This window comes from Columba livia, chromosome 19 (genome assembly GCF_036013475.1).
Source record: "Columba livia isolate bColLiv1 breed racing homer chromosome 19, bColLiv1.pat.W.v2, whole genome shotgun sequence".
Lineage (NCBI taxonomy): Eukaryota > Metazoa > Chordata > Aves > Columbiformes > Columbidae > Columba > Columba livia.
Window position 1 is genome coordinate 3,810,709 of NC_088620.1, and position 16,969 is coordinate 3,827,677.

Genomic DNA, 16,969 nt, shown 5'->3' on the forward strand with positions numbered 1-16,969 from the left:
TCCTCCCCAGAGGCCGGGCAGGCATGAGCCCATGAGGCACAGATTTCTCTGATTAGGTAATGCAGGGCAGCCTCTCCCCTTTCGCTTTCAGCTGCTTCTTCCTCCCCGAGGCAGCCCCAAGCATCCGGCCCCAAGCAAAGCAGTACCCATACGGGCACCGGCTGCGGCACCGCCATGGAGCCCAGCATGCGGGAGCCCCTCGTCAGGAAGATGAGCTCCTCGTACCGGACCTTCCCTGAGAGTGCTGGCAAGAGGCTTGACAAGGAGTATCTGCGGTACAGAATGGGCTGGGGACATGGGGCTGGGCTGTGTCCCCCATTCTGAGAGCACTGGGCTGGGGGGAGAGCTGCTTCATGCCACTGTCGTTCCTGAGTTGCCTTGAGATGGGGTCTCATCCTGCCCAGGGTGTGCGGTGCTGGGTGAGCCCACCTGGGAGAGCTACAGGTGTGTGTGTTTGGGCATCTGACTCTTGTGGGGACACAGGGTCCTGCTGAGGGCAGGACCGGGGTAAATCAGCTCCCCACTTCACTGGGGTAAATCAGCTGCCCTCTGGGTCTGTGCTGCCACCCAGCTCCAGCTTCTGCTTTTCTCTGTTTGTTGAACCTGCTGAAAGCAGCCCAGCACAGAGGAAAGCATCAGCAGTGTCTGTGGGGACGGGGTCTCGCCCCCCACGACAAGGCAGGAGCCGCTGCTGCTCTGCTCAAAGAAACTCGACCAGCCTGTGGCTATACAGGGCTGTTCCCTGGGAAAAACCCTTTGCGGGTGTCACGAGAGCCTCGGTGAAGGCTGGAGGAAGCTGCAAGACAGAGTTAAAGGTTCTGCCGGGTGCGATAAGGGCACCCAGCACATCATTCTCTCTCCATCCCTCCCTCAGGAGCCTCCACAACAAGCGGCTCTACCTGGCTGTGTTTGCCGCTGTCCTGGGGAACTTCAGTTTCGGCTTCGCCCTGGTTTACCCCTCACCTGTCATCCCTGCGCTGGAGGCTCACCCCAACCCCGCACTGCGGCTGGACCAGCACACAGCATCCTGGTTTGGGGTAAGGAGCGGGGTCATCCCTGCTGGGAGGTGGATGCAAAAAGCCCAGACCCATTGAGGCCCCTCTCTGTGTGTCCCTGCAGTCGGTGTTCACGCTGGGAGCGGCGGCAGGGGGGCTCAGCGCCATGCTCCTCAACGACCGCCTGGGCCGTAAGCTGAGCATCATGTTCTCGGCACTGCCCTCCGCCGTGGGATACGCACTGATGGCCGGTGCCCAGGGCTTCGGGATGCTGCTGCTGGGCCGCGTGCTGACGGGCTACGCGGGTGGCGTGACGTCTGCCTCCATCCCGGTAACATGGCGTGGGAGGGATTTGAACGGCAGGAGATGAAGCGGTGCCGTAGCTGAGCCTGGGGCATCCTGCTGCATCAGGAGAGCTCCAGGGCTGGGGATGGGGAAGATGCACTGAGCACAGCCAGCCTGAGCTGCGCCCACAGTGCTGGACTTTTTTGCCTGCAGAAAAGGGAAGGCAGGTCCTCAATCCCTTCCCTGTTCCTCCCAGCAGTTATTTCCTCCTGTGTTTACCAAGCACCAACCTCACAGTTGCATGCAGAGGGGAAGGCAAGAATTGTGTAACCCTGGGTCTTTCCAGTAACAGGAGTCTGAGCATGCCCTGGAGCACTTCTCCCATGCTGGGGTGTGGGAGGGAAGCAGCAGTACCTGCAAGGTTGTCCTCTCCTCCTGCCAGGACTAGCTCATGTCACTGGCCCCACCAGGTTTCCACCGAGAGGTCGATTTGGGTTTCCCCTGGCTGCAGAATATTGCAGCTCATTTAAGTATGTGTTGTCCTGCTCCAGGTCTACATCTCGGAGATCTCCCACCCTGGGGTCAGAGGCATGCTGGGCGCCTGTCCTCAGATCATGGCAGTGCTGGGCTCCCTCATCCTGTACGCGCTGGGCAAGTATCTCAGTGTTCGGAGGGCAGGAAACCCTCAGCAAGACCTTGGGGAAGGGGAGTTTATTTTTAAACAACTTTCTCAGCCAGCTGATGGATTCCTTCCCCTCACAGCCAGCTCGCAACCACCACCATGGGTGTGCAAAGGGGGGCTGGACAGGATTATCTTGTGTATGTGCTCAAAGAGATAAATACATAACCTGCATGGACCCGTGGCCATCACCATACCCACAGACTTGGGTCCTGCTGAGGCTTCACCAGGGCTAAAGGGCAGAAAGTGGTGACCTTTGTGTTCATCACGTCTCTCCTGCCAGCACATGCCCTGGCTGCTGCAGGATCCTACTGGGATCCTCTAAGATTTGGGGGAGTTTGCTGGAAACTCCCAGCTGAAAACACTTCTGTGCTGGGAGAAAACCATGGAAAGTCATTCTCTAGTTTTTGGAATTTCTTTTTCCTGGCCTGGCTCTATGAAATCTCTGCTGTTGAGGTGCCCCTGTGGGGGCAAGGCCAGGAGTCCCCTCCTAACCGTGCGCTCTGCAGGGCTGGTCCTGGACTGGCGCTGGCTGGCGGTCGCAGGGGAGGTGCCCGTGCTCACCATGATCATCCTGCTCTGCTTCATGCCCAACTCGCCCCGGTTCCTGCTCTCCCAGGGGAAGGATGATGAGGCCCTGGGGTCACTGTGCTGGCTGCGGGGCAGGGACACAGACTACGCCCAGGAGTATGAGCAGATCAAGGACAGCGTGAGGAAGCAGGTGAGGATGGGACGGGGCTCACCTCCAGCACGGGGGAGATGTAATGTAAAAAGTGTAGAACCCAGCCTGCTTTGAGCAACTCCTGAGCAATCTTCTGGGTGCCCAGAGGTGGTAACACCTCAGCTTTCTGGCTTTGTTCCCTCCAGAGCCAGCGGGTTTCCTGTGCCGAGATCAAGGACCCCTTCATTTACAAGCCCATCCTGATCGCCGTGGGGATGAGGTTCCTGCAGCAGCTCTCTGGTGTCACCTGCGTCCTCGTCTACCTGCAGTCGATATTCAAAAAAACATCCGTCATCCTGGTGAGCCTGGGGTTCTGCTCCGTCTTCAGGGGTGCCTGCCCAATGCTCCAAGTTCTCTGCAGCTCTAAGACCCCAACTTCTGAAGCCTTCTTAAAAACACCTGGTTGGCAGCAATTGCCAAGCACCTGCCCTGCAAAAGGCTGCATGAGAAGGGGGAGCAGGACTGGCCCAACTGTCTCTCTCCTCCCCTGAGCTGAAGGGTCTTCTTCTCTGGTCTCTTTCTAGAACAGGATAGCTTGGACAAAGTCATCAGCCAGAGTCAAGGCAACACATGTAGGAACCCCCCTTTTCCTCATTCTCCCATCTCCCACTGCTTTTGCCTTTGCAGAAACCAGAGTACGATGCAGCTCTGGTTGGCTTGGTACGTCTGTTCTCAGTGGCAATTGCTGCTGTGTCGATGGATAAAGCTGGGAGGAAGATTCTTCTTTTTGTATCAGGTATGTGTCTCCCACAGTTGTGCAAAGGAAGTACTTTAGGGTTTCCAGGAGCTTCACAAACATATAGAAGTGCAAACTTCAGCCATGCAGGACTCCGGCAGGGATGGGGGTCTCTTTCCCTTGGTGGTGACTCAGTTCCTGAGCAGAGGTGTTCCCAGGCATTAAGCTCTTGGCACAGAGGGGATCATTCACCTACTGATCCCACTGTGCTGTTGCATCTCTCCACAGCTGGTGTCATGTTGGCCTCCAATCTGACCATGGGGCTCTATATCCACTTCATGCCAGTTTCTCAGAATGGCACCATTGCCAACAAGACCTTGGTGAGCTCTGCCAACCTTCCTGCTGAGCCAACCAACTACATCACCCTCATCCCCCTCCTGGCAACCATGTTCTTCATCATGGGTAGGTGCAGAGAGCAAGAGCCCAGGGTGGTGTGAAGCAAGGAGATTTGGGCTTGGAATTGAACAGCAGCAAAATGTCCCTGGAAGACCAAGAAAGATGGCATCTGAAGTCACTTTGAGGACTGACAGAACATGAGTTGGGGGCAATAATGATTGATGCGGGAGCAGGGGAAGATTGCACGGGGCTCTTCTGCACTCCGCAGTGAGCTCTGAAGCCTCAAGAGCCTCACCTCACCCCTCCTCCCCTGCAGGTTATGCCATGGGCTGGGGCCCCATCACTTGGTTGCTGATGTCTGAGATCCTCCCTCTGAAAGCCCGTGGGGTGGCCTCGGGCCTCTGTGTCGTCGTGAGCTGGCTGACAGCCTTCACCCTCACCCAGTTCTTCCTTCGCGTCGTGGTGGGTACTGCCCTGGGAGGGGGTCTGGCAGCCCCTCTCTGCACTAACTCATGTCTGCTTTTTGTCTTGCTTTCTAGGAAGCCTTTGGCCTCGAGGTGCCCTTCTTTTTTTTTGCCATCATCTGCACCGGGAATATCTTATTCACAGGCTGCTGTGTTCCAGAAACCAAAGGCAGATCCCTGGAACAGATTGAGGCTTTCTTCAGGACTGGCCGGAGATCATTCATGAGGTAGGAGCTGCCAACTGCCAGCTGCACTGGGCCACTGGTTCATGTGCTCAAGGGCAAGAAAGAAAATGGTTGTGCTGCTGGAGATGGAGGCTGGAGTGATCTACAGAGGCAAGGGGAGAGAAACAGGCAGCAATGATCACCTTGCTTTGGATGTCGAAGTTGCCAACTGGAACTTGACCTTCTCTCCCCGTCATTCAACACTGCCTGCTGCTCTCTGGGCAAAACATCAACCCAAGGTATGGGACCAGGTAACCAGTGTCGGGCTGGAGATGAAGACGTGCTTGAAAACAGAACATGTGGCTGTGGACAAGAGACCATGGACATCCTCTGCTCAGCAGCCACCAAAGCAGCCCAAGAGCCCCAGGATGTGGCTGGAACAGAGTTAACAGCTGTAATCATTTTTGGCAAAAGTTCATCATGTAGTTGCAAGTATAAAACAGTTTTGCCTCCAACTACAAGGTGTTGCCTTGATTTGCAGAGAAGCGAGCTGCAAGTGGGTGGGATGGGAGAGGCAGACCAGGATGGTGACAAGGGGACCACAGCAGCCTGCAGCTTCCCAGGTGAGTCTCCTGTACTTAAGGGCTTTAAAAGAGGCAGAGCCAGATATTTTTGTATAAAAAGCTGCCACATTTTATTGTTTTAAAAACACACATTACACTAGAAGCCTAATGAACAAGACCAAATACAGTTCACAAAGAAAATCCAGGACAAAACAAAGAACAGGAACAGACAAACATTCAGCTGTAGTGCAAGTGATTCCCTGCAGGAAAGACATGGTGCGTACTGACAATACTTTGTCCTGGGGCAGGTCCTTCCCATCCCAAGGAAGGTCCTTCCCATCTCCACAAAGAGGAGAGTGGTTGTGCCTCCATCACCGCTGTGTGTGGAGCCTCCACCTCCAGCACTTAGAGATTTCAACTGCATAGTTGGTAGCAAATTGCTCTTACCCCTTTGCTGTGTGTCCTGCAAGATTAAGGACTCTCTTTCTAAATTATTTTTAGAGCCTAACCCTAGGTAAAACACAGCTGCAGGAGGTGATTATGGCTGTGAGGAATGAATGGCCTTACTGAGTATCACATCCAACCTAACTCATCCCAAAAGGGCAGCACAACAAAGGCTGAGCTGGGAGGTGACTTGCCCAAGCATTTGTCCAACCTCCCGAAATGCACTTGGCACCTCGAGGTCTGGTGGAGACGCTTGTGTCCTCCCATTCCTGGAACATTCATCCTCCTGGGACAAGGAAGCATGGGGTAACATAGCATATTTGATCCAGATCTCAAGAGATGCTAGCTCCTATTTAGATCCTCTGCAGGAGGAGATAAGAGAAATCACCTAAGAGATTATGTGCTTTATCAGAGGACTAATTTAAAGCAGCCTAGGACAGAGGAAGAGAGATAGGCCAAAATCAAAACCACAGAGAAAATACAGTATTAAACCTAACCTTGGCAGCCGAGACCTATTTCCAGAAAGATGTTCAGCCCTGGCTGGAATATGACTGTGTCTAAACGTGGCCTGATTGCGAGAGGTCTCGAGAGCCTCTGGTTTCCACTGACCTTCTGAAGATCAGGATCTCTGGCAGCCCTGTGCTAGAGCGTTCTCTTTCTCACATGGCTATAGACCAGGTCTTGATATCTTCACTTCAGTGAAACCCTTCCCTGAAGACAATGAATGTTTTTTCCTGAGGAAAAAAATGACAAAGATGGATTGAGCTTCCCAGGGCTCAGCCTAAGGAGGAAATGCCCGAATATGAAATGAGGTTGGACTCTTCAGGTCCTGTGAGAACCTCATTGGAGAAGTATTTTCTGAGTGACCTCCTTTCTTCAATATAGAAAGTCTGAGGGTTTTTGCTACAACATTTAGGGTCAGAGAAATCAGAGTGGCTCTTTCCAGAGGTAGAATGGTCTTCTTATTTACTGCACACACAGAGAATCAACTGGTGTTACAAAATCAGCTCCTGCCCAAGTGTCTTTCCACATGTGCCAACTGTAGTCAACCCATCACCCGCTCTTGAGTTCTCATGTAACAGAACATCTGTTCCATGGTCTCCCAAGAGGTCTTTCCAAGACCTGGCAAGCAGAACCTCTTCCATAGAGACCCTATGGATGAACCATCAGGCCCAGACATCATCAGCGGGGATTGGGTTGAGCCTGTAAGATCTCTAGAGCAGGGTTTTTAATTTCATTTATCCTTACACAACTCCAAGCACCCTGAAGGTGCCTCTAAACACAATTACTAACCGCCATGCACTGTGAATGAGCATATTAACTACTGTGATGCTACTAATCTAAAGGTCCTTTCAATCTCCACCAAAAAAAAGCGCCTCTTGCCCACATGGAGGTGAGACCATCCATTAACTGTCACAGCAGCTCCTGAAAGCCAGGGGTGCTGCAGGCTCTGTGTCTGCACTTTGCCTTGTCTGCAACAATGGCAGCATCTGGCTTGGTTTCAGCTGCATCACAGACAGACCAAATTCACAGGAGCTCCCGCTCCAGATATGCATCTGTGGGAGCTGGTGCTCTTGGATCATGGATCTAAGAGCCCTCTGTTGAGACAGGCACAGGGACACTGAACAGACCCCGTGTCTTTAGGCATTGTGGCCAAAGGCTCCAGCTCAGCTCTTACAGAAGAAACTCTTGAGAAGAGTCTCTGTGACCCATTTTCAACAGAAGCATTGAGCTCCAAGCTGCTGATGGTGGCAGCACTGGTGCAGACTGTTCGACTGCTTTAGCCCCAGTGCCAGACCCCACTGGCACAAAGCACAGTGTGACAACACTGCTGGTGACCAAGCGACTTCTGCTGGTGGTGCCAAGGGAGCAGAGCAGACCCGTCCATGCCCATGAGGTGACCTGGAGCAGCATCTGCCTGAGCCAGCCCTGGGGAACGCTGCTGGTCTGAGGCATCAGGACCACCAGATGAAGCCAGCGAGGGTCCTGCTGGTTCCTCCCCATGGGTGCAGCTCAGCCTGCAAACATCACTGCATCACCTTGTCTCTGCCTTTTGCCTCCTGTCTCTACAGCTTCTGTGGAACTACTCACAGAGCAAAGCAGCCACTACCAAAGACATGCTCGTAGCTACGTGCACCAGTCTGCAACATTCCTCTACTAAACACTACTTAACTACCCAAACCCACCCTGAAATCGGGGCAGATATCCTGTTTTCTGGGCAGGACTCTGCACTTTAAGCAGCTGGTAAATGTGCTGTATGGGGGCACTGCTGGCTGTGGGGCAGAAGCTGGTACCACTGAATTATCCTAGGGATCGTGGTATTTTCCTCCTGCAGCACCCCGTTACCAGCAGGACCAGGCACAGGGGACACCAATGCCCCATGTATTGCACACAGCAACAGGGATCAGCCCAGAGCTGGGGGCTCCAAAACAGCACAGCCTTTATTGAAACAAGCTGCATCTGGGCTGGCGGTGCCTGTTCTGTGTCCCAGACAAGCTGGTGTCAGAGCAGTCACAGCTCAGAGGCCTGGGGGAAAGGGGCTTAGCACAAAACAGCCACCCAGCGTCCAGCTGCAAGGGGCTGTGTGTGCAAATAAACCCCAGCCGCGTTCCTGCCGGGTGTAAATCCTCACACCTCCCTGAACTCCACCAAAGAAACAACAATTATTAATAATAACATGAGCTGACAGCTTAGCTCCTCGGTCTGCAGGGACTGTGGTGATGCACAGGCTGTCCCCATGCCCAGCCACCCCCCAGCAGCGGCTCCATCCCGGGCACTGCCAGGGATGCACTGGCATTGTTCAACTAATACAAATACACACTGTACCTAGAGAAAGGAGGTGTTATACAGATATTTTCCAACACGACGTTGCTCAGAAGCCACAGAGCAGCTGGTGGACAGACCGCTGTGACAGATAGCAGCCAGGCTCCAGCATCATTTCTCAGACCCAGCACAACCCCCCTGGTACTCCGGCAATTCAAATGGGACCATGAAATGTTGGTGACAGCGAGAGCTCTGCCGAGTGAGAACAAACCTCCAACACAGCAGTTACAGCCCAGTTTTCCTCCCTTCTCTCTCCCAGAAGAGAGGAAAAACAGATTTTGTCAAGCCAGTGGCCCAGAAGAAGACAAAAGCATCAACAGACAACACACTTTTCAAGTCTGAAAAATGTTCTGAAGGCTGAAGGAGGATTTTACAGCATCCCAGTTACAGCAGCCAGGGCTCTCCCTGGATTCAGAGATGCCGTCAATGAAATCCTTTAAAGGACAGGAAACAGAGCACTTCTTTCTCCTGTATCCAGAAAAAATTAGTCCCATAAAATAATTAAATAACTTAAATAACTAGAAATAAGTTATTCCCCTTCTTCCTACTCAAAACAAAAAGCAATAATGTAAAAACCAAATAAATTAAGACCCCCAGAAGAAACCATGATGAGAAGACGGAGATCTGGACTTAACAAGCGGGTTTGTTCTGCATGATACAAAGCAAACAGAAAATACCACATGTAAACCACTAATGGAACCTGGAATAAAGAAGCAACACATCCCAGCTACCCACACCAAAGTGGTGCAGACTTCTCTGTGTTTGCAGATGAAGGATTTGCCACCTTCCCATATAAAACTAGCTCAGGACTTATGCAAAAAGAACACGAGCCCAAAAACAAAGGCTGTACCAGACAGAAGCAAAGAGCAGGTCCCTTGTGTGGAGGGATGGGTCACGGGAGAAGGAGCAGATGCAAGGAGAGACAACAGAGCAGAGTCCCGGGCTCACAAGGGAAGGATGCTCTTACACATCAGTAGCCCTTACACCAGCAAAAAACCCCACTTGGCTCAAGCAATAGTGCCCTTTTTCAGCTGAGGTAAAGTAAAGCTTGTTTCCCTTCTTCCCCAGAAAAAGAGTGAAGCTTAAGAAAAGTACCCTTATTAAGACAAAGTAATTCTTATAATTCAAGTAAATTGCAGTAACTGCCTGCAGCAGTATCCAGAGGAAGAGGGGACTGTGCTTTGTAGGTGTCAGGATCTGCCCTGCAGCTCCTCTGCAGAGGTGGTCATGGCCTTTCTATGTTTCTTTTGCTGGAAGTCCTTCCCTGAGCAGCGATGCCTCCAATACCTGGCTGAACTAGACCCATATTAAAATATACTCAACAGATGAAGACCAAGCTTAAGCATCACCATGTACTGCTAAACCCTGGTTTACTGTGTTACACCTGTGAAGGACCACACCAGAGAGCGTTACTAAAAACGTGTAACGTGCAATGGCAGGTTACCCTCAGGCATGAGGCCGTCAGCTCACTGACTCTCGTGGGACTGGCATGGACAAGGGGCTGGCATGTCACCTTTGTCCCTCCTCACCCCTTCCACAGGGCAGCTCTCACATGGCTCTTTATCAGGCATCACTCCAAAAAAAGGCTACCTATTCAGGCTTGCAAAGGGCCAGCACCTCTGCAGCAAAAGCAAAATAAAAAATAGGGGGACTGTGAGATTTTTGTTTGAGGGATGAGGAGGAGAGAGGGGCCAACACACTGAGGTCTGGCTGCTGGTGTGAGAAGAGGGTACAACCTGCCCTGGACCCTGAGATCTCCAGCTGCTGCAGTGTCCAGGGAAATTGTGGTGTAAGAGAGAGAGGAGCAGGCAGAGGGAAGGGCAGGGTGGGTTTCTGTATCTTCACCATCTCAGTGTCCAGCAGAGGTTCCGCTGAGTTTGTGTGCCTCAGAGAGCCTGTCCCTCTAGGGCCCCTGTGAGCTTCTCTTCATCCATTTGCTTCTGCTGCTGGTGGATCCGGGCATAGGAGATGGCATCTCCCCTGCAAGAGAAGGGACAGCATGGGGACATGAGCTCTGGGTGCCCACCATGGTGGGTGCAGCCCCGGCACAAAGTTCTCCCAACTGGGGCCAGGGTCTGTCCGTACTAAGGGATGCCAGGCGTGAAATGAGACTTGCTGGCCCGCTCCAAGCCCAGCCTGTCCCGTCAGAGCTGCTCATCACCCCATCCAACGGCTGCAGAAAAGGGGCTGGGACTGATGGGGCAGCCTAGACTGAGCTCAGAGCTTCAGCAGACCCCAGGATCTACCCTCCCGGGGCTTTGAGATGACGGCAGGGAGACATTCTCCAGCAGCATTTACACCAGGATGCACGGTGAGTACCAGAGGAAAGCACAGTCTCAGGGAGGAAGATTGGGGTGAGGTCTGGAGGTCCACATTCTCCCCCCTCACACCTCCACAAGCAGACTGGTCTCTCTTACTTTTTGCCAAGCGCCGACAGGCCATAGAGCACCCCGGTGGCAAAGGCAATGGCGTTTCCAAAGAGTGTGGTCAGTGTCAGGCTGAGCATCACCGGGAACGCAGCCATCCTGGAAGAGAGAAGCAACCCTCAAATCCAGGCTCTGCTCCCCATGGGATGCAGGGATGCTCATCCATCGTGATGTGCATCCCAGCATGGTTCCTGGGATGGCTTCACCACCACAGCACACCCCAGGAGCATCCTTACCCGCAGTAGAAAGCAGCTTTCTGCCAGGGCCGCAGCTTGTCCGCCCTTGTGGAGACGGCGTTCGCGAACTCGATGAACTGGCAGCAGAAAGGGGCTTCGCACAGGAACAGGACAAAGGCGTTGAGCCTCCAGACAGAACAAACCAGAGTTAATCCTGCCCGTGTGTCCCAGAGCGAGGGTCAGCAATGCCCCCCAGATCCCGGAGACCAGCTGCTCCCTGTACCCAAACACAGGCAGAAGGGAATGGAGGGGCTGGACCCCACTATGGTCCCTCCCCTCTCCTTGATAATTCCCAAACCCCAGTGCCCCAGACTTATTTTGGATAAGGTATCCCAGTATTTACCTAAAAAGGGGTAGGGAAAGAATAAGAAAGGATATAAATAGAATAAAACAAGCATCTCAACCTGCCCAACAGTGCAACATCGGGCAATTCCCCTGCCTGCAGAGTCCAGTAGACATTTCACTCACACCCACTGCCCCTTGCTCAGTGGTTTCTAATTAACTGAACCTCCTTCCCAGCAGAAAAAAAAAGGAAAGGAACTCTGCTCACATCATCCACACACCGGCTGCGATGTTCAGGGGGTTGATGGTGACACAGTTCCAGAGACCAGCGAAGGCACAGGCTGGAAAGCAAAGAGGCTTTCAGTGACCATGAAGACCAACCCAGTGTGCTCACGGGGACAGAGCCCATCAGACAGGGCTGGCTGCTCCTCTGCCCTGCAACAGGACCTTGCAGCCACACCAGCACAATTCTGCTCTCCTGTATTTTGGGCTGTTTTGCAGCACAGGGGCTGCCCAGAAGAGCCCTTGCCTGGGCCAGCACCTCCAAGCACCGTGGAGCAGCCTGTGCAGGCCAGTGCAGGAGGGTGGGTGGGAAAGTCTGATGGCCCAAAGAGGAGCCCAGGATGCAGGGGAGGTGGTTTGTTCCCAGCTCCTCCGGACAGGCTTCCTTTTTCTCCAAACTCTTTGTGTCTTAGCATGACACTCACACAAATATTTGACCTGCATAGAACAGAGTATTTGCCTTTGCCTGGAGTCACGTGTGTGGCACTCTGGTTTTTATTTGCTAAAGAATTACTGCTTTGCCCTAGGATGAAAAAAGAGGCCGCAGCAGGCACCTGCCTCTGAGTAGCACAGAGAAAGTTCAGCAAAAACATGATTTGCAGCACCAAGGCACACAGGCAAACAATAAATAAAGCAGAGGTGAACCCAGCCTCAGTCACACAGAGCTGGTTCTGCGCTAGAGACAGGCAGAAATGAGCCAAGTTTGGGTCTCTGCTAATACAAATGGAAGCAGATGCTCAATAAAGCAGAGCCCAAAATAGCCCCAGCACTCCTGGTTCTGTAACACAAGGAGAGGACCGAGGCAGCTGTGCCCAAGCCCAGGCAGCGTGTGCCTCCTTCCTGCCTCATTAAACTTGCAGAGCGTTCCCGGCACTTGATACGGGCCCTTTCCTCCACCGATACCGACCGGCTGCCAGCGCTCACCTGGAACCCGAGCACAGGGAGGGCAGCAAGACATGGGCTGAGTCCACCGTAAACAACATTGCCCTGCAAAACTCCAGCTGAAATTATACAGCCCTCAGAGACGGTCTTGGGGATGATGAAGAGCAGCAGAGTCCATCTCTGAGAATGAGACCAGCCCAGGTTCAGGTATTTGAGATATCTGCTCGCGTTTAGCTCAGGGGATCCCTGAGCAGGGCTGCTGTGAGCAGTCCTGACCTTCAAAAGCCTGGCACATGATTGCAAGGTTCCTTTTAAGCACTCACTGCTGAATCCTCAAAGTTCCCTTAAGAATAGTTGTCCTTATTTACCGGGCTGGGAAACACAACCGCAAGCCTATAACAGGACCCATCTAAGGTCACCTCACAAATAAGTGACACCCTGGTTTTAGGAAACAACCAAACAAGATTATTTTTAAAGGCTCCTAGGACAATTCCACGGGACCCAAAATCCTTCGGAGTATCCTGCAAGAACAAGATCAACCAGAGGAGATGTTACTGTCGATGCTCCAAGGACATTTCTCATCCTCCCATTGCAGCGGGACCAGTGTCAGTGTCACCACACCACAGGGGGAAACTGAGGCACTGGGGTGGGATAATCTGCTCATGGTCACACATGCAAAGAGCTGGAAAAGCGATGGCAAGCAGGATTGCTGGGAGCAGCAGGCAGCACGGAGAGCAGGGCACAACACCGAGGCTTCTATTATAATTCCTGTGACCAACGAACCCTTGGATGTGATGGAAGAGGCACTCAGGGGAAGCACCACAGGCTTGTGACACTTGCTCTCTCCCAGGAAAGCACGCTTCTGAAAATAACTTTCTGGCACTTCAGAAGTAATAGGACAGAAAAAAGCAGCTGCATCTGTACCCCCAAAACACAGCTGGGGCACAACCCTCCCTTGCCGAACAGCCTGGCAGAGAGCAGAGGTCCAAGAGGTTCACAGCTACAAAACTGGTCTCTGCCACGAAACAGAGAGAAGCAGAATGTTAGTTCCCAAGCAGGTTTTTTGCCTTACTTTTTTTTTTTAATCTTTCTAACCAGTTGTTTGGTTTGGGGTTTTTCTGTTTGGTAGGTGGGGGTTGGTTTTTTTGTTTGTTTCTATGATCAGAGTTCTGGTTTGGTTCTGTCCTCAAACACCCCAAAACAACCCTTGAGCACCCAGCACCCCCACAGCAGCCCCAGCCAAGCCCCACCCCGGTTGCCAATGGACTAATGACCCAGGAAGCCGGGGCTGAGCCAGCCCCACGTCAGCACCAGCACCAGCCAGCAGGAAAGGAGTCAAAGGGTTATAATTGCAGGAACACTGCACTGGGTGGTGGTTGCCAACAGCCACAGAGATAACGATTCCATGACCTTCGGTCTCCTCTGCAGAGCAGCAAAGCAGCCTGGTGCACCCTTGTCCTGCCCAGACGGGATCTGTAGCTAAAAGGGGACAAAGCTGCCAACCCAGACACTTCATTTTGTAAAGCAGGGCCTCACAATTGGTTTAAAATGTAGATAATGCTCAATGGCACGTAAGCTATGGAAGACGGACAGTTCTGCCATTTGTTTGAGCGCTGTCCCATCCCAAATCCCTGAGGTAGCACAAATAACTGGGAGCTAAAATGGCAGGGGGGAGAACACCATCCCCACAAAGGCTCTATTCATTTCCAGCAGCTGGTCACCCTCCTCAACACACGCCTATTTTTGCTCCTAGAGCATTTTACAAAAGCCACAGACTCTCTTCGTTCTTTTACGAACAGGAACATGAGGGAGAGAATGGACTTGGCCAAGGTCACAAGAGCCAGAAGCAGATACCGAACTGTGTTTGTCTTGTTCCTGCTCCAGCCCCTGGACCTTTCTGGCTGAACTAAGTCGTGGGCTGCAGGTGTTCACTTGTGGTAGACGTTGTCTGCCAGTCTCATCTCCCCTAACGAAATTTCTCTTCCTTTCTACAGGGATTTTTTCTTTCTGTAAGAAATAAGCCAGCCCTGTAGCAGGAGCACAGTCCAGTTGCTCAAAATCCTTATAGATTATTTCTGTTCTTCCATAGCAAGCTCTGAAAATTGCAGCCAACTCCAGCCTTACTGTGTTATTAGTCACCCCTTTTCCAAACCGTCCACCTTCAACAAGGTGATGCTGAACAAGGAGTGTTTTGAAGAGGGTGTTACTGGCACGGGACATTGGAGGGCTCCTCTTTCCACAGTCTCTCATTTCCCTGTTCATAACAGAAGTTGTGTCTCACGCTGCTTCATTTTCTGCCTGACAAACCTGGTGAAGAAACACTGTCAGGGCTACAGAACAAGCTGTCCGATTCCCCGAATCATCGGAGCCTGGCTCTTCTTCCAAAAGTTGCTTCTCACGGACTCACACAAATACATAAAACTCTCAGCCTTCCTTTAAAACAAGTCATGAGTTCTCTGAGCTGTGAATAAAAAGGTTGGGAAAATGATCCTAATATAATTCAGCTGCTTTGAAACACGAAGACAAAGTAAAAATATGCCTTCAGAGACTTGCACTGCTTTCAGGCTGCTCTAGCACAAGGTGGGCAACACCACCACCGTGACCCAACACCCATCTTCACCCTCCATCCGCGTTCCCCTGAGCTCTGCATGGACCAAAGCCACACCAAAAGCACCAATGCTCCAGCTACATCCCCCAGCCCATGGCAAAGGTGCTGCTACGCTAAAGCCGGACCTGGGACCTGCGCTGAAGACACATCCCAGCTGCTCTCCTGGCCACCCGCCTGGACCAGAAGCGTGGGGCCCTCAGGCAGAGCATGGCCACGCCAAGGTGTTTTACCCCGTAAGAACAGCCCTACCAAGTCTTTTCACACCTCCAGAATTTCAGTACTTAAGACATAAAACGGTGAGAGAGGTATGCGTTTCACCAGCTCAGCCAAAAAGGGCAGTGAGGAGCCTGACCAACAATACAGAATCGGCTGCAAAAATGCCGTGGGCTTGTGCAGTCGAGTCCTGAGGCAAAAGCCAGGCATGGGAAAGGGGCAGGGAGGGGGAATCAGACGGAACGCTACAGCCGAGGGAATAAATCAGGGCTGACTGCATTGGCTGAGAAATACTCTTTACTCTTTACTAAAAGTCGCGGACCTGAAGCAGAAGAAATTCTCCATCCTGTGCTCTGCAGGAGATCAGACTAAGCGGTCATAACAGTCCCTCCTGCTTTTAAGAGCTATTAATCTCCCCACAAAATGTAGCAAAACAGCACTACAGGACAGGCTGATTTCTGGCAAAGTTGCAAAGACTCTTTCCCTGGGAAAATTTTTTTCAGCAGCAGGTAATTCATTGCGCAGCCAACACACTTTGCCGTATGCCGGCTCCCTTCTTCTGTGCGTCCAAGACTAAACCCCTTAAAAACACATAACACAAACCAAGTCCATTATTCACCTTCAAAAAAACCCACCATAACAGCACAGGCAGGCCCTCTGCAATCAGCAACAGGAGTAACGGGAAACACGCTCCCGCCTTCAGAATGGCAAAGAAAATAAGTTGCACGAACACAGAAACACCCGACAGGCAAATAGGATGAACCAAACCCCTTGGCCCCAGTTCAAGCCCTGCACCTGACCCCGCTGAGCACCCCGAACCTGGTGTTTGCAATAAAATCATTGTCTGGTTTATCTGCCCACAGCCCTCCCATGGGACCAGGGGCTCGGCTGCTGCTCCCATCCCTTCCAGAGAGCTCTGGATACGAGAAAGAAGTCAAGGATTTGCCGATCCCCCCATGCTGCCCCTTCTCCCAGGTGCCGGAGTTCAGCGAGTTTGGGGAGCACATTCCTCGTGTGCGGCTAAAACCACCCAAACTTCAGGCACCTCCACGACTCTTCAACCTGCCCGAAACACAGCGAACAGATGTCTAGAGCAGACACAAACCCGTAACCCCAAATGAGCGTTTTGTGGCGCATCCCCCCTGCACAAATGTGACCCCAACAAGAGGCAGGACCCCTGATACGCACTTTTGCATGCACGAGCGGCATCGAGGGGGACCCTTTGGCTGCAAGGGAATGGGGATACTTACACAGGCCCCCGAGGACCCCGGCAATCCTGCAGAGCCACCTGTACCACCAGGTCATGCCATCATCGGTGGAGGGAGCCGCTGGCTCAGGGGCTGCTGCTGGGAACTGCTCATCCTGAGAGCTCATGGCCCCCCTGCTCCCAGGGGGTCAGGGGGCAGCACCCCACAATACCCCCCCAGGTGAGACCCCCCCCGTGTCCCCCTAAACCCAGCCGTGCAGCTGCTCCCCCATGCAGGGCCTGGCCCCCCGCAGCCCCCCCAGGGCTGACAATGGAGGGTCTGTGCCTGCAGTGGCGATGCCAGCGGAGCGGCCTCCACGTCTGCCTGCGTATTGCATTGTGGGTCCCCCCCTGCAGCAGGCAGGGCTTTGATGTCACCCGCATTAAAAGGCGGGTGGGCAGAGCCCGTTCTGTACATATTCATAAGCAGCTGCGCAGACACGGAATCTGGGGTTCACAGGGGCTTGGGGTCCCGCTGCCCCCGGTGAACGATGCGGTGCCATTATCCAGTGTGTGCTCAATAAGTGTGAATTTTTGCATTAACATGAATTGCACACTATTACAAAATTCTGCCCTCAAAATGA

General features: G+C 52.7%; 2 protein-coding genes across 2 annotated transcripts; one reads left to right on the plus strand and one right to left on the minus strand.

Annotated features, from left to right (window-relative positions):
- The first annotated feature begins 30 nt into the window (after positions 1-30).
- Positions 31-4,895, plus strand: SLC2A6 (solute carrier family 2 member 6). The gene is made up of 10 exons (XM_065035689.1): positions 31-275; positions 875-1,037; positions 1,120-1,326; positions 1,832-1,931; positions 2,469-2,680; positions 2,827-2,979; positions 3,308-3,416; positions 3,645-3,818; positions 4,069-4,214; positions 4,292-4,895. The coding sequence occupies exons 1-10, from the start codon at positions 175-177 to the stop codon at positions 4,445-4,447; spliced, it is 1,521 nt and encodes a 506-aa protein (XP_064891761.1). The 5' UTR covers positions 31-174; the 3' UTR covers positions 4,448-4,895.
- A 154-nt stretch (positions 4,896-5,049) lies between these two features.
- CACFD1 (calcium channel flower domain containing 1) lies at positions 5,050-16,743 on the minus strand. Its single transcript, XM_005512882.3, has 5 exons — positions 16,390-16,743; positions 11,423-11,495; positions 10,873-10,998; positions 10,628-10,735; positions 5,050-10,190 (listed from the first exon to the last, which is right to left on the minus strand). Exons 1-5 carry the CDS (start codon positions 16,511-16,513, stop codon positions 10,097-10,099), a joined length of 525 nt encoding a protein of 174 aa, XP_005512939.1. The 5' UTR covers positions 16,514-16,743; the 3' UTR covers positions 5,050-10,096.
- Positions 16,744-16,969: the final 226 nt, after the last annotated feature.

What these genes read in the sequence shown, in the direction of transcription:
- SLC2A6 (XM_065035689.1), top strand. Translation starts at nt 175, where the DNA reads ATGGAGCCCAGCATGCGGGAGCCCCTCGTCAGGAAGATGAGCTCCTCG. An exon ending in ACACAGCATCCTGGTTTGGG is followed by an intron (nt 1,038 to 1,119) that starts GTAAGGAGCGGG and finishes GTGTCCCTGCAG; the next exon opens with TCGGTGTTCACGCTGGGAGC. An exon ending in AGGACAGCGTGAGGAAGCAG is followed by an intron (nt 2,681 to 2,826) that starts GTGAGGATGGGA and finishes TGTTCCCTCCAG; the next exon opens with AGCCAGCGGGTTTCCTGTGC.
- CACFD1 (XM_005512882.3), bottom strand. Translation starts at nt 16,513, where the DNA reads ATGAGCTCTCAGGATGAGCAGTTCCCAGCAGCAGCCCCTGAGCCAGCG. An exon ending in GCAGCCGGTGTGTGGATGAT is followed by an intron (nt 10,999 to 11,422) that starts GTGAGCAGAGTT and finishes TTCTGTCTGGAG; the next exon opens with GCTCAACGCCTTTGTCCTGT. An exon ending in CTGTCGGCGCTTGGCAAAAA is followed by an intron (nt 10,191 to 10,627) that starts GTAAGAGAGACC and finishes CTTCTCTTGCAG; the next exon opens with GGGAGATGCCATCTCCTATG.